The sequence below is a fragment of the Amblyraja radiata genome, chromosome 31 (assembly GCF_010909765.2).
Source record: "Amblyraja radiata isolate CabotCenter1 chromosome 31, sAmbRad1.1.pri, whole genome shotgun sequence".
NCBI lineage: Eukaryota > Metazoa > Chordata > Chondrichthyes > Rajiformes > Rajidae > Amblyraja > Amblyraja radiata.
Window position 1 is genome coordinate 15,149,845 of NC_045986.1, and position 24,167 is coordinate 15,174,011.

At 44.1% G+C, this 24,167-nt stretch overlaps 1 protein-coding gene across 2 annotated transcripts in view; it reads right to left on the reverse strand.

The window, feature by feature from the left end:
* LOC116990323 (RAP1 GTPase activating protein) overlaps positions 1-24,167 on the reverse strand; it is a 290,150-nt gene that overhangs the window by 211,493 nt on the left and 54,490 nt on the right. For both annotated transcript variants that reach the window (XM_033047839.1, XM_033047838.1), the window contains exon 2: positions 9,350-9,385. In XM_033047839.1, the coding sequence (XP_032903730.1) occupies positions 9,350-9,385 (36 nt within the window). The remainder of the gene's footprint in view (positions 1-9,349; positions 9,386-24,167) is intronic.

Sequence of the window (24,167 nt, forward strand, 5' to 3'; positions counted from 1 at the left end):
TACGCCTTGACCTTTTGTTCTTGTGAGCTGACTGGTTGATCTTCACGGGACAATCTCTTTACCCCGGTAACTGGTCTCATTGTGCAAGCTTTGGTGTCCTCAATAGATTCAAAAACTATGTGTGTTTAAAAAAAAAGTTAAGCCATTCTTAAGTTTAAAACGTTATTTAATACCAAGGCGTTATGGTCATTAGTCTGGTAATTTCCATTTATCTCCCATTTGGGAACGGTAAATTTAATCAAGAATTATCATCTGTCCAGGAATGCTTCAATGATATCTGTACACCTCTTTATTGGGAGAAATTATTTTAAATGAAGGTTTGCATCGTTAAGATTAATGGCTGCTGATACCTCCTCCATCGTTTTAGAAAGCAACAATATTTAAATTTCATAGCCCTCTTGATATTAGAAACAATGATGCTTTTTATTTTACACTAGAATGTTAATTGTCAGTGATTTAAACATTTATCATTCCTTGGGGTTTACAAGCAGTTCCAGTGTTATGAAGTATTTATCCACAAGTATTTATTCAATCGCACCAAAACCCGTCCAGTATTCCCAACCTTGGGCACAGAAAACTTAAGATTTGGACTTTAGACTCTATAGCGATACAACGTGGAAATAGGCCCTGCGGCCCACTGAGTCCGCGCCGACCAGCGATCACCCTGTTTGCTAGCACTATCCTACGCACTAGGGATCATTTACAGTTTCCAGAAGTCAATTAAACTATAGACCTGCAACGTCTTTGGAGTGTGGGGGGAATCCGGAGCTCCTGGAGAATACCCACGTGGTCACAGGGAGAACGTACCAAACCCCATACAGAGAGCACCTCTAGTCAGGATGGAACCCAGGTCACTGACGCTGTAAGGCAGCAACTCTACCCGCTGCGCTGCTGTGACGCTCACATGTATAAGATCATGTGCAACAAGACAGTAATACTTGGGACATGATGTTACAGTTGTACAAGACATTAGTGAGGGTGCATTTGGAAAACTGTGTTCAGTTTTGGTTGCCCTGCCCTAAGAAGGTGGTCATTAAGCAAGAACGAGTACCGAGATGGTTTACAAGGAGGTTGTCAGGATTCGAGGGCCTGAGCTTATGGAGAGAGGCTGGGTTAAGGGAGAATGTACAGACAGCGGCCATTGTCAGGATCGACCCTGGGTCAGCAACTCTACTGCTGCACCACCGTGCCACCCAACCCGAGATCAGATACTTTGTGTCCCTGAAGATGAAAGGGATTATTCTTAAACCACAAGCGATGAGCAGATTGCTGCTCTGCACCACCTGCCAAAGGCAAGGCAATGTTTGTGTAGGTTATTTGATTTGTATAAATGATGTACTACCTAACGTGCATTCAGGAAAGCCAATAAAATCAGCATCATCATTTACTATGCAGCTCTCTAAATGCTTGGCTATCTTTGAAGTGACCTGGCAGACTGACAACGTAATGACAGATGGCCCATAACAGCTTCAGCGGTCCCTGCACCCACCAGATGAGCCGTCGTACGTGTTTACTTTTGATAAGGTGCCACGCAGAAGACTTTGCACCAATTAAGGGCTCTTGTTATTGTGGCAACATCGGTACAAATATAGAGGGGTGGTTAAAAACAAAGCAAAACACCGCACATGCCGGAAACCTGGAAAACAGAATGCCGCAAATGCTCAGCGGGTCAGGCAGCATCTGGGGAGGGAGAAACAGAATGGCGAACGGTCAGTGTGGAAAGGTGCATCGGAAGAAGGGTCTCAACCCGAAACGTCACTTTGCCACGTTCTCCTGTGATGCTGCCTGACCTCCAGCACATGGTGGCCTATTGGTGAAAGGTTGCTGACTTGTAACGTTATCTCCTTTGGACCCTCAACAGTAGAAATTGAAGGATTTGTTTTTCTTTGGCTTGGAGATCTGCTGTGAACTGGGGAGCAGAGAGATCGCCATAGGCCGCTCAGTTTTTTAGTGTCTACACCAATCAGTTAGATAAAAAACATGTGCTGGAAGATATCGCTTTGACTTCTGTGCAATGGGAATGATTTGCCCCAACAGCTTGCGTGACTCCAGCAGCTAGTTGCTGCTGTAAATGGATGAGCACTTCATCACTCTACAGGGGCCACAGCATAATGAAGTATCTAATACAAAAACCACTCAGCGGGTCAGGCAGCACCTGCAGAGATAGAAATTGCTAGTGTCAATATGTCAGAACTTCTACCGCTGACTGCCAAGTGAAACATCACCTTTTCCTTTTCTCCAGAAATGCTGCCTGACCCGCTGAGTTCCACAGATAACGTGGATAGTTTACGTTTTGGGTCACGACCCTTCTTCAAATGATTGTGGGGGGGGTGGAGAAAGTTGGAAAAGAGGAGGGGCAGGATAAAGCCTGACAACAGTCTGAAGATACACAAAAATGCTGGAGAAACTCAGCGGGTGCAGCAGCATCTATGGAGCGAAGGAAATAGGCAACGTTTCAGGCGTCTGAAGAAGGGTTTCGGCCCGAAACGTTGCCTATTTCCTTCGCTCCATAGATGCTGCTGCACCCGCTGAGTTTCTCCAGCATTTTTGTGTACCTTCGATTTTCCAGCATCTGCAGTTCCTTCTTAAACAGTCTGAAGAAGTGTGTCTCGACCGAAAACGTCACCCATTCCTTCTCTCCAGAGATGCTGCCTGTCCCTCGGAGTTCCTCCAGCATTTTATGTCAATCCTGACAACTGATAGGTGGACACGGGCAAGGGGAAGAGGGGGGGCTGTTAGGCAGATGGTTTGACAAAGTCGAGAGATGAAAAGACAAAAGGTGTGTGATAAGGATAGAAGAGGTGCGAATTGTGAAGCCGGAGGAGTGAATACCCACAGGGGAGAGGTGGGTGTGAGTCCAGGTGGGGCACACATAAGAGGGGGGTAAGAAAAGATAAAGGTGGAATGGGGGTTGTTTGTAGGTTAGTTACCTAAAATTGGAGCACCCACACCGGCCTGTTTACATTTAAGCTGCTCCTTCTTATCAAGAAGTCGTTCATGCTTTGGAAAAAGGGAGGTGCAATGAGATCTGGGTGTCCTTGTACACCAGTCACTGAAAGTAAACATGCAGGTTCAGCAGGCAGTGAAGAAAGCTAATGGCACGTTGGCCTTCATAACGAGAGGATTTGAGTATAGGAGTAAAGAGGTCATTCTGCAGTTGTACAGGGCTCTGGTGAGACCACATCTGGAGTATTGTGTGCAGTTTTGGTCTCCTAATACGAGGAAGGACATCCTTGCTATTGAGGCAGTGCAGTGTATCTTCACAAGGATAATCCCCAGGATGGCGGGACTGTCATATGAGGAAAGATTGGAAAGACTAGGCTTGGTTTCATTGGAATTTAGAAGGATGAGAAGGACTGGACAAGCTCGATGTAGGAAAAATGTTCTCAATGTTGGGGGAAGTCCAGAACCAGGGGCCATAGTCGAAGAATAAAGGGGAAGGCATTTAAAACTGAGATGAGAAAGAAAACATTCACCCAGAGAGTTGTGAATTTGTCTAATTCTCTGCCACAGATGGCAGTAGAGGCTAATTCACTGGATGAATTTAAAAGAGAGTTAGATAGAGCTCTGGGGGTTATCGGAATCAAGGGATATGGGGAGAAGGCAGGCACGGGTTACAGATTGTGGATGATCAGCCATGATCACAATGAATGGCGGTGCAGGCGCTAAGGGCCAAATGCCCTCCGCCTGCACCTATTTTCCATGTTTCTATGCTTCCCCCCAATCCTTGGAGACATGGAAAAACCAGGATAATTTGCAACAACATTTCAAAGATCAATGTGTAGGAAGGAACTGCAGAAGCTGTTTATACCGAAGATAGACACAAAATGCTGGAGTAACTCAGCGGGTCAGCAGCATCTCTGGAGAAAAAGAACAGGTGATGTTTCGGGTTGCAACCCTTCTTCAGACTCATCAGAATGATCCTGGTGTTTCCATGTGTCCAGGGATTGTCGGGAATATGGACAACTGCTTTATATGAAGAGCGAGTCTGTAGAAGGGTTCCGACCCAAACCATCACCTATTCCTTTTCTCCAGTGATGCTGCCTGACCCGCTGAGTTACTTCAGCATTTTGTGTCAAAGAGGAATGATCTTTGGGTCATCAGCAGATGGCAGTGTGTGTGGGTGTGTGTTGTGTGGGTGTGTGGTGTGTGGGCGTGGGTGTGTGTGTGTGGTGTGTGGGTGTGTGGGTGTGTGGGTGTGTGGGTGTGTGGTGTGTGGTGTGTGGGTGTGGGTGTGTGGGTGTGTGGGTGTGGGTGTGCGTGTGGGTGTGGGTGTGGGTGTGTGTGTGTGTGTGTGTGTGTGTGTGTGTGTGTGTGAACAAAAGAAGCAGGCAGTGTAGCTGAGAGCTTGGACCACTGCGGTGAAGGCGGCTCAAGTGACATCTGCTGGATAATAATGGATGCTCCCACAATATTCCTGCCACAGGGTGAAGGCAGAGAGAGATTGGGACATTGCTTCCCTCTAGTGGCAACCATCGAGAATGACACAAAGTTCCCAATACAAGTCATTCATTCCCTCAGTTTCGTTATAAGGACCAAGCTCTGTAAATAACCACGGCAACACAGTTCTTTATCACGGGTAGACTCAAAATGCTGGAGTAACTGAACGGTTCAGGCACCATCTCTGGATATAACCATATAACCATATAACCATATAACAATTACAGCATGGAAACAGGCCATCTCGGCCCTTCTAGTCCGTGCCGAACCCGTATTCTCCCCTAGTCCCATCTACCTGCATTCAGACCATAACCCTCCATTCCTTTCCCGTCCATATAACTATCCAATTTATTTTTAAATTATAAAATCGAACCTGCCTCCACCACCTTCAATGGAAGCTCATTCCACACAGCCACCACCATCTGAGTAAAGAAGTTCCCCCTCATGTTACCCCTAAACTTCTGTCCCTTAATTCTCAAGTCATGTCCTCTTGTTTGAATCTTCCCTACTCTCAGTGGGAAAAGCTTATCCACGTCAACTCTGTCTATCCCTATCATCATTTTAAAGACCTCTATCAAGTCTTAACCTTCTGCGCTCCAAAGAATAAAGGCCTAACTTGTTCAACCTATCTCTGTAACTTAGTTGCTGAAACCCAGGGAAAAAAGAATAAAAAGAAATAGGTGAACCTGCGGGTCAGAACCTTTCTTCAGACACACTTCTTATCATGCAGTTGTCAATATTCTTCCCAATCCCTAGAGACATGGAAAAAAACCAGGATAATTCTGATAAGGCTGGAGAAGGATTCCAACCCGAAATGTCACCTATTCTTTTCCCCCCACAGAGATGCTGCTCCACTTACTCCAACTCTTTGTGGCTATCTTCGGTCTAAACCAGCATTTGCTGTTCCTTCCTCCACATTCTTTCTCACAGCTGCTCTTTATTCTGAAGGGGCAGAGTCTGCTTCATAGCAGCGAAATCTGGGCTAAAACCACCATTGAATCATCACAGGAAACTGCAGATGCTGGAATAGAGCAAAACATAAAGCACTGGAGTAACTCAGCGGGTCAGGCAGCATCTGTGGAGGCAATGGTTGAAACGCTTCTTCTATCTGTCCATTTTCGTCCACAGATGCAGTCTGACCCGCTGCCTTCCCCCAACACCTTGTGCTTTAGTTTAAAGACTGTCTTGGTTGGCCTCCCAAGACCCGCTGTGACTAACATTAGTGAAGAGCTGTTAGATAATTTCCAATACTACACCCGAACCATCATTCCGCTGTTGGCAACCATGTGCACACAAGGCTTCGAGCTATTTGTACATTCAAAACCTTCTGTACTGTTCTCAGACTTTTAATCGGACAATCGCCCAACCTGTGCGACTCAGAGTGCATTGTGCTCAGTTCTAACAAAGCGTTTGCACAGTTCAATTCACAGATTCCCGGAATCACAAAACTAAAAGCAACAAGCATAGCTCATCAAACCATTCTTGCCCAGGTGGGCTCACCACACAAGCACAGCAACACTATTCTCCACAACCTTTCACTTCCCTTTTCAAGTATTGATCCAGTTTCTTTTTGATAACAATTAAACCATTTCCACCAAATGAAGGGCGGCACGGGGGCTTAGCGATAGAGCTACTGCCTTACAGCGCCAGAGACACGGGTTCGATCCTGACTACGGGTGCTGTCTGTATAGAGTTTGTACGTTCTCCCCGTGACCTCCGAGATCTTTGGTTTCCTCCCACACTCCAAAGACGTGCAGGGTTGTCGGTTAATGGGCTTGGTATAACATGTAAAAAAATTGTCCCTAGTGTGTGTAGGGGTAGCGTTAATGTGCAGGGATCGCTGGTCGGTGTGGACTCGATGGGCCAAAGGGTCTGTTCCATGCTGTATCTCTAAACTGAACTAAAATGGAATGAAAAAAACAGCAGATACTGCAAATCTGAAATAAAAACTAAATGCTGAAAACAACCAGCATTGTTTAAGAAGGAACTGCAGATGCTGGAAAATCGAAGGTAGACAGAAATGCTGGAGAAACTCCAGCATTTTTGTCTACCAGCAGGTCAAACAACATCTGTGGAGAGAGAAACAACATATGTTTTTGAGTCGAGACCCTTTGTTAGATTTGGATCTTCAAGCTGAAACATTTCGTTCTACAGTAGCTACCCGACCTGATGAATATTTGCAGTGTTTTCTGCATTTATTATAGTACATTCTGGATGTTGCATCTATGATTAGATAGTTAAAACACTTATGGGCCTGTCCCATTTGGCCGTCATTTGCACGTAATTTACGCATCACGACGCACGTGTCGTGACACGCACGTGATGCGCGCATGGTGCGCATGGTGCGTGGTGACATAAGCAGTGATGCGCGGTCGTGTGCAGCGTCCCAGGATTTTGGGATGTACAAAATCTTTGCACGCCATCTGCGTGACGTGCAAATGACAGCTATGTGGGACAGGCCCTTTACTGCTTTATCATTAGTGTTAAACCGCAGTGGATATAAAAAGCTCAGTTAAATGTCAACAAATTAAACGTATTTTTGAGCAATTAGATTATCGTGGATAAATTGAATGGTTTCATCTTAAAAAGAGCTTAAGTGCTGGAATAACTCAGCAAGGCAGGCATCATCTCTGGAGAACTTGGGGCAATGTTTTGGGTCAGTACACTTCTGATATGCTCTCCGTTACTGCCTTGCTGAATCCTTACGGACATTTACAATGTGGATCAATTTGCCTTCAGTCAATCTCTTAACTTCTGGGAATTTGGTTTGAAGTACGAACACGGGAAAGGGCTGGAGATAGAATTGTAAATATTGCTACTTTATGCCAATTTTAAATGTTGTAAAGTTCCTGACTACAATGACTTGAGACTGTCACCCAACAATTGGTGTGGTCACTCAGTAACTCACTGACTGATAGTGGACCATAGATCCCCAGAGCTACAGCAATGGGGTACCCTAGTCTGTACCCCAGGCTGAGAGAAGAGGATGAAACTGTGACACCATTCAGGTTCTCATTTAGACTTCAGGCAATCACCGTTAAAAAATTAGGAAAACTGGCACTGAGTCAGGCAGAGGAGTGCGGCTAACAAAGTCAACAGTTTACAGACGGGCACCACCTTCTCTGGCAAACTATTGACTTGGCAAACAACAAGCGACAAGTGGACTTTTGGAAATCATCAGAACTATGTAACAGCCTCTCACACGCTAAAATGATGCCTAAAATAATTTGTTTTTGTACTCTCATCGGCACTGTACCATATGCAAACAGAAAAGCAAATAATTGGCCAGATGATCCATTTTGCATAATGTTGAAAAGTAAATATTGAGGGAGAACTCTCCAACTTCCTTCAAATAGATTCATGGAACATTTTGAATGCAAATGATGATCAATGTGACAATGTATAAACAAAGAGTTGCAGACGCTGGCTAATACACAAAAGGACACAAAGTGCTGGAGTAACTCAGCAGATCAGGCAGTATCTTTGGAAAACATGAATAGGTGACGTTTCAGGTCAAGACCCTTCTTCAGTCGATGGGCCGAATGGCCTAATTCTACTCCTATGTCTGAAGAAAGGGCTTAACCCACAATGCCAACTATCCATGTTATCCAGAGATGCTGCCTGACCTGCTGAGTTACTCCAGCACTTTGGGTCCATCAATGGGATGATCATTGATTGTAGAGTCATCCAGCACAGAAACAGGCCCTTCAGCCCAACTCCGCCGACATGCTGAGTAAGATACCCCATCCGAGCTGGTCCCTTTGGTCCTGGCCTGGTCCATATCCCTCCAAATCTTGAACCAATTGATACAAGACAATTACAGTTTCGGCAGTGATGCCTCTGTACTTGTCTGTCCAGCAATTGCAGTTCATTTAGCAATTGATACAGCCTGTTTGGTAATGACTTAGGCAATTGATGCACTCAAGTAGAGGCGCTGACGTGCTTTCTTTATAATTGCATCATTGTGCTGGGACCAGGAAAGATCTTTGGAAATATGCACGCCCAGGAATTTGAAGTTCTTGACCCTTTCCACCTGATATCCTGTTGATATTAATGGGATTGTGGGTCCCTATCCTACCCCTTCCAAAGTCCACAATCAGTTCCTTGGTTTTGCTGGTGTTGAGGGCCAGGTTATTGTGCTGGCATCATTTGGTCAATCGGTCGATCTCATTTCTATATTCTGACTCGTCACCATCAGTGATTCGTCCACAACAGTGGTGTCATCGGCGAACTTGATGATGGAGTTTGCACTATGTCCAGCTACACAGTCATGAGTATAGAGTGAGTATACCAGGGGGCTGAGCACGCAGCCTAGAGGTGCTCCCGTGCTGATTGTTATCGAGGATGGCACATTACCACCAATACGGACAGACTGTGGTTTGTGGATGAGGAAGTCAAGGATCCAATTGCAGAGGGATGCGCAGAGACCCAGATCTGAGAGCTTGGTAACAAGCTTGGAGGGGATGATGGTGTTGATAGTGGTGACTGGAATCCCATAGCATGTAAATCCTTTCGGCATGCATGCACTAATACTCATGCTACAAATCCCTAACAAGATATCATTCATAATTAAAAAATAATTACTTAATATTTATAGCAACAAGCACTCAAAATAATACAGCAACATTAACACAGTGCTATTTTCAACGGTCTTACATTGCTTCACAGAGAATATCGTCTTTGGTTAATATTAAATACAAGCAGATTACACACAGTCAGATCTTGTCAACAATTTAAATCCTTTAATCCTCAAAAAACATTTCTCCTTCTGCCATCCTCCTGTAATGTCCCCATGATATTTAGTATTTCTCATTCACATTATGAATGAAATTAGCAGCACACAATCCAGCAACCCAGCAACCCAGCAGCAAGGCAACTCTGCACAAATTAGATAAAGCCGTTGACTTACTGTGCACTTCTCAAGCGAATGAAAGACTTGTCTATCCTAAAACAGAAGAAATAACAAAGAATTATGGCACTGAGATTTTTTATTATCATCCAACCATTTTCTAATCTTCAATTCAGAAATTGTTAATGCACAAATCTGTGCTTATTTGCACACATTTAACTTGACAGTGGCTAAATGTATCTAAGAGAGAGCTAGACATACGCTAGTTCTTAGGGCTAACGGAATCAAGGAATATGGGGAGAAAGCAGGAACAAGTTACTGATTTTCATGGATGATCAGCCATGATCATATTGAATGGTCGTGCTGGCTCGAAGGGCTGAATGGCCTATTGCTGCACCTATTTTCTATGTTTCTATGCGGTGAATCTGTGGAATTCATTTTTAAGAGATACAGTGTGGAAACAGGCTCATCAGCCCACTGAGTCCGCACCGACCAGTGATCCCTGCCCACACTAGGTGTGCCAAGTCAATTAAGCTATAAACCTGTATGTCTTTGGAGAGTGAGAGGAAATGCGGTCACGGGGAGAAGGTACAAACTCCGTACAGATTTCCCGTAGTCAGGATCAAACCCAGGTTTCCGGCGCTGCAAGCGCTGTAACGCAGCAACTCTACCGCTGAGCCATCATGTCGCCCATACGCGAGCTCTACTGAACGCACCACTGTGCAACACATCATGCGTATTTTGACCGTGCATCCAACTTATTTTCCTGCAAACAGTCCCTCTGGGAGACCAGATCTCACCTGACATCACTACGAGAAACCTTGCTCCACGCTTCCCTTCAGTGTGACCATCATCACAATACCGTAAGCCCTCGTTATAACAGGAATAGTGTGCGTTATTGCCGATTTTCCGCAATAACCATGTGTAATATATGGCATTTCACGTGTAGACACCCAACAATAAGATTTAGACTGAGCAAGAACTGTACTGACACAGGTGTATTTTTTCTGATGAAACATTAAACCAAGGCCTATGCTAAGCTACAAAGCCTCAATACAACAGTACAAGGGGTGGTGGCAGCAGATGCAGCCAAGGAAGGTTTGGGCCAGTGTTGGCATTGGCAGGCACAGATAAGGCAGTGACCAGGGTTGGGGTGGGCAGCAAGTGGCCAGGGAGGCAGAGCGAGCCGGGGTGGCGTCGGCAGCCCTGACCGCTAAAACCAAAATCCATTATAAAGAGGTCCGTTACAACAAGGGTTGACTGTACTTTTGTGCAGACAGGCAGTACCTGCCCACAGACACGGCTCTCCAATTAATGGTCCAAGGACATCAAATGCCATTGAATTAAATAAACCAGGCAAGATAAATAAAAATAGACATTTTCATCATTTTACAGAACATCATAAGGCTTAAAGGCCTAGAGATTTCATCTGCTGCACTCTACATTAGAGCCACATCAAGTGTTGGATTAATTCACATTCAGTACCTTAGGAAGGTATTTCTGGTCATTGGTCTAAGTTTGGAAACAGCACATTGGGTGGATGAATGAGTGTTCCTTGTGCAATGAGTTTTTGGATCTTGCTAAATCGTGGCTGTAAGCTCACTGGTCGAAGAGGGGATTTGAAAATCAGGAAACCTCCTCGCCAACCCCACTGGATCACAATTGGAAATAATTCCAGCTTGAGATAAGAAAACAAGCTCCAGCCCAAAACTGAACACAAAACTTCATTTTGAGGTAATTACAATTCATCAACAGGGCAAGTGCGAACCACTTGACAGAGGAAGGTCAAATCAGGTCCCAGAGGAGTTACTGGAGAAGGCCACAACAACTGGGTAAAGGCAGAGAGTGCATTCAATTAACTTGAGCTGAATAATTACCCAATTTACTGTAATCCCTTGATTAGGGGACCTTTGTGGAACCTGGAGTTTCACAAAACAGGAACAAGGCTTTTGAGTGTTCTTTAAGTTAACAACCAGAGTTTAAAATCCAATTAAGTAACCACAATTTGAAAAACCACAAGTTGATTGCTGTGACTGAGTAATAGCAGGCACTGCCTTTCCTCCTCTGAATTCAATTACGCAAACTTGAATTGTCACGTGATGAGATCCGTAGACCACCAATGTGTTCAGACAACTGCCTGCAAATTTATGTTGTTTAACTAATTTGAAAGTCTGTTCATAAATGCTATGCCATCTCCTGGGTGTTAGACTTTTTCAGGCACCTGTAGAGATTGCAATGAAAACATAAACTGTGAAAACCGTTGCTTTACTAATAAGCAATGTTATACCATGTGTAAATCTGCAAAATACAAATTTTTTGCTTACCGGCAAAGAGTTATCTCTCTTCAGATTTTAACAGCGCCTCATTTTGCTCTGCAATGTCTTTCAGTTCTCCACACTCAAGCTCGTTTTGATCACTTCAGATTTCAATCCTTCAGTTAGAAGCAGTGCCCTCACTTGCCTGGCGTTTATCTCAAGAAGAGCCTTTCACACCCCCAGATACCTCTGCCTCCTCGTTAAAACTAACCTCTGTGACCAGACCTGTTTCATGTATCTCCTCCCATTGCTCAGGATCAACTATTCTTTGCTTGGCAGTACTCATTAGTTCAAGGAGCAGAATTAGGCCATTCGGCCCATCAAGTCGACTCCGACATTCAATCATGGCTGATCCATCTTTCCTCTCAACCCCATTCTCCTGCCTTCTCCCCATAACCCCTGACACCCATATTAATCAAATAATTACTAAAACTCCTGCAAGGAAGCTTGGGATTTTTAAAGTAATATATGAATGGAAGTATATAAAAAGTTATATATATATATATATATATATATATATATATATATATATATATATATATATATAAATGTTGTAGTTGTCATGTTGACAGAAGAATAATGTTTTTTATTAGCAGAAAAATTAAGATTTAATCTCAACGGTTATGGAACGGATATTATCCTTCAGGATAAACTCCAAGCCTTTCCAAAGTCAAGGGGCGAGTCAAGAGTGTTTCATTGGCTTATTTACTGGTGATGGGACAATGAAATTCTTACTTGCTGCAGCTACACAGGCTCACTAAAGCAACAACACACAAATAAATATATAACAATCAATAATACAATTAATTAGTAATCAGTTACACTAGACCACATTAGTGCAAAACCAAAGTCCGTAGTGCGACCAAAACAATGCTTGTGACATTGCAATGTGCCCTTCTATTTTAATATGTTTGAACATGTCTGTGTACTGAGCAGGCAACCATTCACAGTTCACTCAAGTGTGAAAATGGATTCCTTTCCAGAGTGAAAAGTATAACAGCAATCTGCTGAAATGTCTAAAGCAGTGAGTAGAGGTCTCTCATAAAAAATTCAAGGGCAGTGTTCCGAAGAGCAGCAGGAATCCTGGCCGATCGCTATTCCTGATTGAAGGAGGTACTGCTCACGATTCACTGGTGCTCTCTGGAAACTTGCTGTGTACAGTTTTCCCTGCATTCCAAACCCTGATTCCACGACACCAATGCTCCCACACCCACTGACAGCTAGAATGCCAGCCTAATATCTGATCTTATGATTTTGTAATAGCAGTCTTTTATCTCAGGAAACATTCCCGTAAACCTCGTCGACCTTCTCTGTCTTTCCTATAACGGATATGACATGGGCATCACACGCTTCAGCACTCGTGAGTAAGGCAAGGCAGCGCCTTTACCACCTCAGGCAATTGAGGAAATTCAGAGTGTCTCCAAGGATCCTCCAGTGCTTCTACGCAGCGGCGGTGGAAAGCATCTTGTCCGGGAACATTACCATCTGGTTTGGGAATTGCTCTGCCAAGGACAAGAAGGCTCTGCAGAGAGTAGTGCGTTCGGCCGAACGCATTATGGGAACTTCACTTGCCCCCCTGCAGGAACTATACATCAGGAGGTGCAACTCCAGAGCCAACAATATCATGAGAGACCCCTTCCACCCCTGCAACGGACTGTTCCAGCTGCTACGGTCAGGCAAACGCCTCCGTTGCCATGCGGTGAGAACGGAGAGGTTGAGAAGGAGTTTCTTCCCAGAGGCCATTCGGACTGTAAACGCCTATCTCACCAGGGACTAACTCTACTGAACGTTTTTCCTTCCATTATTTATGATGTAAAAGAATATGTGTGTTATGATTGTGTTTATAGTTTGTTTGGTTGTTTGGTTGTTTGTCTTTTGCACAAAAGTCCGCGAGCATTGCCACTTTCATTTCACTGCACATCTCGAATGTGTATATGACAAATAAACTTGACTTGACTTGACGAAGCAAACCGAAACTGAACACAATTCTTTAATTAAGACCAGGCCAACGTTTATAAAAGTTCAGTATGACCGCACTGCTTTTATATTCTACGCTCCGTTGATGAAACCTGGAGTTACGTGTGGCTCTATCACTGCTTCCTCAACCTGAGCAACACCTTTAATGATCTCAGTGCCCGGGTTTAAGTGCACAGCTCCAAAACAAAAGAGATCTGACAGTGAACCCCTGTGATAATTTACCGTATGAAGTGTATCTGATTTAGTCAGGTACAGAATTCCACCCTCACTGTGGAACCCAGGTCCCGGTCTTGAATCATCTGATGTTCCTGCCCCACGCAATAGTATCAATCTTGTTGCAAGGCGCCTTGGTTGACACAACTCTTTGATACCCTGACAAGTCCCCTTCCCCAACCCCTGCTAATGGCAGACCCTGACGCTCTGATCTCCAAACCATCTGACTCAGCAATCCCTGGGCTCTAAACAGAGCCTTGACATCCACATTCCCCCACCACTCTCTACCACTTCCTTCTTACCACCCAAGAACTGTGACCAATACAGTGAAGGGTCAAACAGCACAGACACAGGTTCTTCAGCCCATCATGTCCAGACCGACCATCAAGTACACATCGCCACTAATCTTATTTACCAGCTTTTGACCACTATCCTTGGCAATTCAAATGCTGGTCTAGATACCTGGGTCTAGATACTTCTTAGATATTTTCACACCCATGATCTGGTGGTTCTTGAAACTTGCAGATGCACGTAGATGCACATAGTTGCTATTCCTTCATTCTTGTTATGTTTACATCCTGTCACTCCCTCCGCAAGGCACGCTGGAGAAAAGTTCTAAGAAAACAGCTATTACCTTCTCAAAGGCAATTTGGACCAGTCATTAAATTCCTGCCCTGCCCACGTTCCATAAATAAAGTTTTAAAATATTTACATGTCAGGTAATCTTTGTCCTTCATACTTCAGTTGTGTTTACCACATACAGCCTGAGGCCCGGGTGTCACTTGTATACAATCCCTGTAATTTTAATTCCATCTCTCTGTAATGGAACAGGCTATTTCGGGCCTAATTCCACCATAATCCACGAGTACAATGGGAATGCTCTGATTTAACCCTAGAGTCTTGAATCATCTGATGTTCCTAACCCCAGAGGCTTTATCCCAGGGTTTGAGATCTGCTTGTAGGAAGTCACGCTCAGAGTCAACTGATCATGGGAGTGAGGTTAAAAACAAAGTGCTGGAGTAACTCAGCAGGACAGGCAGCATCCCTGGAGAAAAAGGTTGGGTGACGTTTCAGACCGAAGAAGGGTCCCAATCCGAAACGTCCCCCGTCCTTTTACTCCAAAGATGTTGCCTGACCCGCTGAGTTACTCCAGCACTTTGTTTCCACCTTTGGTATAAACCAGCATCTGCAGTTCTTTGTTTTCTGCATGGGAGTGAGGATCTTGGCCTGGTTGATAGGGTTGGACTGGGAACACACAGCCCGACAAACTCAAAAAGTGGAGATCTGATCAATCAGTTAATGGCATTCACATCAACCACTGTAAATATTCACCCTCTCCAATGTCGATGCACAATAGTTACAGTCTGTGTATCATCTACAAAACATACTCAAGTTACTCACCCAAGCTACTTTCCAAAATGGGAAAATTGATCCCACCTGACTTGGAATCAGATATTGGAATAGATAGCCTAAATAGCCAGGAAGCAGCAATATGGGTTTTTGCAGGTGAACAACCCTGTGGGATCAATGCTTGGACTGCAATAGAATTGCACTGGTCATTGGGTGGAAGGCCCATGAAATAAAATCTAAGCTTGATTCGGGAACACATAATCTCCATGGTCTCTCTGCAAGGGCTTTCTTTACAAAATGCATCAAATATATTGTTGCCTGACCTGCTGAGTGATTCCACATTTTTATATTTATATAATGCCAGGTCTGCTGTTGTATCCAGGCTAAACCTCTAACTTACACAAATTGAACCAAAAAAAGTCAAATATAAAGTGCAGAGACATCCATCACCTGCCCCTAGCAGCAGGCAAAAACATTTGGCAGTCTTAGAAATAGAGTCATTAATTCATTGAGCTATATAACGTGGAAACAGGCCCTTCAGCCTAAATCTTCCAGGTTGACCAAGATATCTAAGTTAGTCCCCTTTGCTTGTGCTTGGTCCATATCCCCTTAAACCTTTCATATACTTGTAAAACTTTCATATCCATGCTCCTCTCTAAATGTCATTTTAAAATGTTGACTATTTTACCTGCCTCAACTACTTCCTCCATATACCAACCACCCTCTGTGTGACAAAGTTGCCCCTTGGGCACCTTTTACATCTCTGTCCTCTCACTTCTCAAATCCTTTACATCTTTCTCCTCTCACTATGTACCCCCTGGTTCTCGATTCTTCAACCCTGGGGAAAGAGATTGCATCTTACCATTTTATTCGCTCCGATACGTTCCCACTCTCAGCCATCCATTAAGATATCAGAAATCAAGCAGTTCCTCTCTGATCTACTCTTGCTGTCGACCGACGCTCAGCTGGAACACCCAGTGCACAACAGTGAGTGGGGAGTCTCGTGGCAAGACGCTTGGGTCAACTTAGCCCGCCCTCAGCTGCGGCTTGGGAGCATGCATTGTAATCCCTGCTTTAGTCCGCTTCCAAAACACCACAGACCCACAATGGCAGCGGTCTGGTCCACTGATGTAGAACTCACAGTACAAACTGTGCTCCTCTCTCATTGCCTGCACTTTCCCATAGAAAACAATGGAGCCAGTGAAAGACCTGGGCGATAATGGTACATTCTGACAGGTCAAACTAACTTCAACCTTGCAAAGTACACCTGTGCTTTTAGAAAGATGAAAGGTGATATAAATGAGTGAAAATAATCCAAGCAGATCAATGGCATGGTGCCTGAAAAAATATTTATATTTTAATGTATTTCAAAATTATGGAAAGTATTAAATATTTCTGCAGTCTTGGAAACATTGGGTGAGCATTGTGCAGGTCAGGAAATAGTGATACGGAAAACTGCAAGTTAGAGCAGTGAATCACCTGTATCATCCAGGGAGTATAATGCTCACAAGTTTCATGGCTTCTTTTTACCCTACACCCTTTCTCTGCTACCTCCCAACAATGTAGTGGCTCCTGAGGTCCCCCTTAAATCTCTCACCTCTCACCTTAAGCTGTTGCCTTCTAGCTTTAGAATCCACTACCCTTTGAAAAAGCTCCCTTACAGCCCCAAAAACCGGGGTTCGATCCCAACTTCGGGTGCTGTCTGTGCAGAGTTTGTACATTCTCCCTGTGACCAGCCTGGGTTTTCTCTGGCAGCTCCGGGTTCCTCACACACTCCAAAGACACACAGGTTTGTAGGTTAATTGGCTTTTGTAAAATTGTAAAATAGTCTCGAGTGTGTGTAGGATAGTATTAGTGTGCAGGGATCGCTGTTTGGCGTTGACACGATGGGCTGAAGAGCCTGTTTCCGTGCTGTATCTCCAAACTAAACTAAACTAAACTAAATTCAATATGCCCTTCATGATTTTGTGCATCTCAATAAGGTCCCCCCCCCCCTCGGCTCCCTCCTCGCCCCACAAAAAAACTGTGTAGTAACGAACAGGAACAGCAGATCCTGGTTTAAATCGAAGATAGACACAAAATGTTCGAGTAACTCAGCGAGACAGGCAGCATCTCTGAAGAAGGGTCTTGACCCGACACGCCCCACTTTCCTTCTCTCCAGAGATGCTGCCTGTCCCGCTGAGTTACTGCAGTATTTTGTGCCTATCCCCACAACAGAAAAAGTTTTTTTGAACACTCAGCACTTTTCCAACTTGACAAGGCATTTCCCGACTCTCCAACCGAGCCTTGCCCTCAAAGCAAGCAGTAGAAGTGCAGTACAGGTGACTTTTATTAACGGGGAAGTTAACTAACTTTGATTCAGAATGTTAGCAGAATGTTTCAAAAGACTACTCAAAAGGGCCTGTCCCACTGCACGGATCTAATTTGCGAGTTGAGAAGAGTTCAAGAGAGTTTTAAAAAGTGTCATGGTCTTGTTGTATCGCCGAAGTAGAACATCTCCTACCACCTCCTTGGACTATGTAGAGAACCTCCTACGAATATGTAGAAGATCTCCTTCGATCTCCTTTGACTATGTTGAAGATTATCTTCGACTAGCTTCGGGAAAATTGGACACTGAATAGTAGAGAGTGAAGACGACCACCTTCGACTATACTAACAATATCTACGACCACCTTCGACTACCTTTGATTACCTTCGACTTCCTTCGATTACCTCCAATTGCCTTCAATTACCTACGAATAACAATGCCGACCTACTAAGACTTACTTCGACTAAACCTAAGAGTAAAAAATATATAGATTTTTTCCATGCCGACCAATTTTTACTCAGCATGCTAAAAAATACTCCTCGACCAACTGAGGCCTCGAGTATGCGTGAACTTCTCTTGAGCATGAAGGAGAGTTACATAGACCTCCTAGGACCATGTGTCGACTGTGCTGCAATGAGTCGAGTGCAAACTCTTCTAAACTCGCAAATTAGGTCGCCGCAGTGGGACAGGCCCTTTACATTAACTCACTAGCACCTGGAAGAACTCAGAGCCGATGTAATATGTCAAGTGGCTTTGAGATTAGTGATGAGGTGTGCAGTGACAGGTGATCTCGTGACCATAATCTTTTACTTGATTATATATAATTTAGCCCTTTGATGAGTCACATACAGTACATAATGATTATGATCAAATTTAAAAGTACAACACAATATGTTCTCTGGAGTCACAGGTGTGCTATGAATTAGTTTCGTTTAGTTTACTTAGTTTTGAGATACAGCACAGAAACAGACCCTTCAGCCCACTGAGTCTGACCAGCGATCCCCGTACACTAACAGTATCCTACACACTGGGGACGATTTACAATTTTTTTATAACCAAAGGCAGCAATGAACCTACAAACCTGTTCGTTATTGGGGTGTGGGAGGAAACCACAGCACCCGGAGAAACCCCATGTGGTCACAGGGAGAACGTACAAACTCCATACAGACAGCACACGTGGTCAGGATCGAGCCTGGGTCTCCGGCGCTGTGAGGCAGTAACTCTACCACTGCGCCATCATGCCGTCCCAGAATGATGAATGTTGAAGATTCTGATGTGATCCAGTTTAAATCTCAACTTTTAGTAGGGCCAGAACTGACTGCAGGTGACATTAAGGGCGGATGAGAAAATGGTACCCTCTACTCAAGCAAACCCTGCAGAATGTCAGTCCATTGTGAGCACCAGAGGCAACACTCGGGAGTTTTCAGTGTCCTAGAGTTGGGATCATTGTCTCAGAATAGTTGGAAATGGTGAAAGTTGATAATGAGGGGCATGGATAAAGTGAGCACTCACAGTCTTTTTCCCTGGGTAAAGGATTCTTAGACTAGAGGTTAGAGGCTGAAGATGAGAGATTTATGAGGGACCTCAGGGGTAGCCTTTTCACTCTGAGGGTAGTCCATATTTGGAATGAGCTGCCAGAGGAAGATATAGGGGGCAGCACAGTGGCCCAGTAGCTTCAAATTGTACTCAAATAGTAGCTCCTACAATAGCCTTTCCCAAGCCAAGGACCTTTCAACCTAAAACATAATATGAGAGTTACATCGCCAAAGGTTTAAGTGTTTCAAGTTGGCAGCACAGTGGCCCAGTGGTAGAGTTGCTGCCTTACAGCGCCAGAGACCTGGGTTTGATCCTGACCAGTGGTGCTATCTGTACAGAGTTTGTATGTTCTCCCTGTGACTGCATATGTTTTCCCCAGGTGCTCCAGTTAACTTCCACATTCGAAAATCAAACATACATGTTTGTAAGTTAATTGGCTTTGGTTCAAAATTGTAAATTGTCCCTAGTGTGTAGGATAATGTTAGTGTACGGAGTTATCGCTGGTCGGCAATGACTCGGTGGGCCGAATGGCCTGTTTCTGCCCTGTATCTCTAAAGCCTAAAGTCTAAATTGATACAATTACAACCTTCAAAAGATATTTGACAGACATATGGACAGGGAGTATTCACAGGGATATGGGACACATCCATGATAATAGGACCTATCCAATATGCTCTCTTGGTCAGCATGGACCAGATGGGTGGAGTGGCCTGGCTCTGGGCTCTACAGCTCTGTGACCCTAAGTGTGAGGTGTTTACTACAGGGAGTTTAAATTAACTTTGATAACAAGAGCTTTAGTGTCATCAAACTAAACAGCAGTAAACTTAACCTCATGACACATTGTATCTGTGACGGCTCTTTGCAAAAGATTTCAATTAATCCCACACGTATGCTTTTTTCCCCATTTCAAATAGACCAGACGTTTTTCTAAACGTGCGTCTGGGCACACACTTCACTCCCCCTCCGACAGCACAAAAGGTCACTTAGCAATAGGACCACTTAAGTGGAACTTTTTAAGTGGAATTTTGTACATAATTAGTCCACGTTAGGTTGCGCCAGGGAACATGTCTTGGTGGATTAGCAAGGATTGGGAAATAGGCCTGATCAATTCTGGTTGCAGTTCATTTTAGTTTATCTGATATCTATCCGACATCAGATATGCAATCTAACCTTGCATGCGATGTACTGTGGCCACTTCTACACTTACGAATAGAAATTGCGCGGCACAACGGTAGAGTTTCTCCTCACAGCGTCAGAGACCCGGGTTCGATCCTGACTACGGGTGCTGCTGTGTGGAGTTTGTACGTTCTCCCTGTAACCGCGTGGGTTTCCTCCGGGTGCTCCGGTTTCCTCCCACACTTCAAAGACGTACAGATCTGCAGGTTAATTGGCTCTGGTAAAAATTCTAAATTGTCCCTCGTGTGTAAGGATAGTGCTAAAGTAGGGGGTGATCGCTGGTCAGCGTGGACTCGGTGGGCCAAATGTCCTGTTTATGTGTTGTATCTCCAAAGTCTAAAGTCCAAACTCTAACTAGATGGTTCAAAGTGCGATCTATGATTTGTGTTTTTAACTCACGGTAAAACCATATGAAATCTTCTAGTATGTCAATAGATATGCGATTTCACTGGCTCTCCACTCTGCACTGGACCACTTGGATAATAAAAACACCTGCAGACTGTTGTTCATAGACTATAGCTTGGCGTTCAACACCATCATCCCCTCCAAACTTGTTATCAAGATCAGGGAACTGGGCCTCTGTGCATTCATTTGCAACTGGATCCTTGAGTTCCACATCAACAGAACACAATTGGTGTGTATTGGCAACAACATTTCCTCCTCGATAGCCATCAGCACAGGAGCACCTCAAGGCTGTGTGATCAGTTCCCTGCTCTATACCCATGACTGAGTAGCCGGACAGTTCCAACTCCACCTTTAAATTCACTGATAACACCACCGTTGTTAGACGAATTATGGATAATGATGAATCACAGTATAGGAGGGAGATCCCAGAGAGTCAAGAGCATTTTATTGTCATATGTCCCAGATAGAACGATGAAATTCTTACACAGCAGCACAACAGAATATGTAAACATAGTACTCTGTAAACAATATAATAAATGAGCAAGAAAAAAATAGTTCAGTGTGTGTATATTTACACATACTCACAAATACACATACTGTATATAGATCATATATATATACGCACACGCACACATACGTACATTAAAAAAAATCAATAGTGCAATAATAACAATAATAGTCTGTGTAGTTCAGAGGTTATTTGAGGTTGTATTGTTTAATAGCCGAACGGCTGTGGAGAGGAAGCTGTTTCTGAACCTGGGCGTTACAGCTTTCAGGGGTGTAGCCAGGGTGGTGTGGGTCTCTGATGATGCTGGCTGCCTTATTGAGGCAGCAGCTCCGGTAAATCCCTTCGATGGTGGGGAGGTGAGAGCCGGTGATGGACTGGGCAGGTGTTCACAACTTTTCTTGCGGTCTTCTTCGCTCCTGGGTGTTCAAGTTGCTGAACCAGGCCGTGATGCAAGCAGTCAATATGCTCTCTGCTGTACACCCATAGAAGTTCCATCCTCTGATTGGATGATGACCAATTCACACCCTGACCAATTCACACCAATTGTGTTGTGTTGTGTTGGTGTGGAACTCGAGGATCCAGTTGCAAATGGATGCACAGAAGATTCGTTATCTGATTGAATGGTGCCAGAACAAACAACTTTGTACTCATTGTCTTCATCAATGGTTCGGTGGTGGAGAGAGTCAACAACTTAAGGTTCCTGGCAATGCATATCTCTGAAGACCCAGCACATTGATGCAATTATAAAGAAAGTCCATCAACACCTCTACATCCTTAGAAGATTGAGGAGATGTCATATGGTGACAAATACTCTTCTTGAACTTCTATGTGTGTAGGCACAGAGCATATTGACTGGCTGCATCACGGCCTGGTTCGGCATCTCAAACGCACAGGAACGAAGGAGATTACAAAAAGTGGTGAACATTGTCTGGTCCATCACAGGTACAGACCTCCACCATTGAAGGGATCTACAGGAGGCACTGTCCTAAAAGGCAGTCAGCATCAAGAACCACACCACCCTGACCTTGCTTGAATCTCACTCCTGCCTTCGGGAAGAAGATATATGGGTCGGAAAATTGAAATGGCCAAATTCACGTGCATGTCATGACGCGCGCGTCGTGCGTCGTGAAGCGTAAATGATGACGCGTAAATTACACGCAAATGATGGCCAAGTGGGACAGGCCCTTAGTTCCAACTAAACTCTGAACGGAAAACTGCCTTGGTTGCACTAGGGACCAGGCTTTATTGTGTTATTTGCATTCCAAAGTTGTACAGGTTTGTCGGTTAATTGGCTTGGTAAATATAAAAATTGCCCTAGTGGGTGTAGGATGGTATTAATGTGCGGGGATCGCTGGTCGGCATGGACCCGGTGGGCCGAAGAGCCTGTTTCCGTGCTGTATCTCTAAACACTCTATCAGCACAGGCAGAAGTCTAGGTTATATGTGGAAACGACTGATGCTGGTTTACAAGGCACAAAATGCTGGAGTTCGGCAGGATCTCTGGAGAACGCTGTTTCTTCATGTCAAGACTCTTTTCAGATCTAGAGTATGTGCTTGAACAATGAGGTTCCATCGCACAACCCCTCTACTCCAGAAGGCGTTGTGAACTAATTGAGGTTGAATTTGTACCTGTGTTGGAGGGATTCTTTCATCCACCTTTTCCTAAAATAAAACAGAACCTTGGCTTCCTGACGGTTAATCTAGTGAACACTATCACTAGAGACAAGTAACCTGCAAACCTACACATCTTTGGGATGTGAGAGGAAACCAGAGCACCCGGAGAAAACCCACGCAGTCACAGCGAGAAAGTACAAACTCCGCACAGACAGCGCCCGTAGTCAGGATCGAGCCCTGGCCTTTGGCGCTGTAAGGCAGCAACTCTACCGCTGCGCCACCGTGCCAGGGCCATATTGTGGGTGGATAAGGCATCATAAACAGTACAAGCTCTTTAGGTGCTGTTTTCAATTGCCTGTGTTCTTCATATTTGAATTATATTGCATTGTCTAATTTGGTGAAAACTGATTACAACTATCTTTTTTTGCAAAGAAAATATATTGTCTGTGAATATATTTACACATGTATGACAAAACTGTTCCCAGGCTCCCAGCTGTGCTAGATTTATATATTTGTACTCACAAATAAAAAAATGGTTTACAGTCAAATATAAAAATGTCTTTACTGTGACCTGGGAATTGTAGAAAGATTATATAAACAAATCTAGTTTACAGGGTAACAGTTAAATGTGATTTATGTCAGATGTTCTAGCTGTGGGGTAAAATATTCACCGTGCTATTTAGCAACTTAAATTAGAGTTGTTTATGAATTTGAAAACAGAATATTCTTTCTCTTATCAATGGAGTTATTTGATACTTAATATTTCACCCAGAGAGTTGTGAATCTGTGGAATTCTCTGCCACCAAAGGCGGTGGAGGCTATTTCTCTGGATGTATTCAAGAGAGAGTTGGATATACATAGCTCTTCGGGCTAACGGAATCAAGAGATATGGGGAGAAAGCAGGAATGGGGTACTGATTCTGGATGATCAGATATTATCATATTGAATGGTGGTACTGCCTCGAAGGGCCGAATGGCTTACTCCTGCACCTATGTATCCATGTTTCTATGTTTCTAATATGAAGAACAAAACTCTTTATTGAAGAGTATTGAATGTTGATTAATGCAGATACGATAGAGGGTTTTAGATTGGCACATGGGTATGCAGGGTGAGGATATGAATCATGTGCAGGCAGAGGTCGTAGAGTCAAACAGGCCCTTCAGTCAACCTGACCACACCGACCAACATGTCCCATCTACACTAGTCCCACCTGGCTGCATATCCCTCCAAACCTGACCTATCCATGTAAATGTATGAGGAAGTTGTTAGGAATCAAGGGTCAGAGTTATAGGGAGAAGTTGAGCAGGCTATTCCTTGGAGAGCAGGAGGATGAAGGGTGATCTTATAGATTTATATGACTCTAAATTAAGGAGATTTAGTTTAACTTGGCATCATGTTCAGAAGGGACATTGTTAGTTGACGGACCTGTTCCTGCATTACACTGTTCTATGTTCTACATCTTTTTGTTTCATCAAAT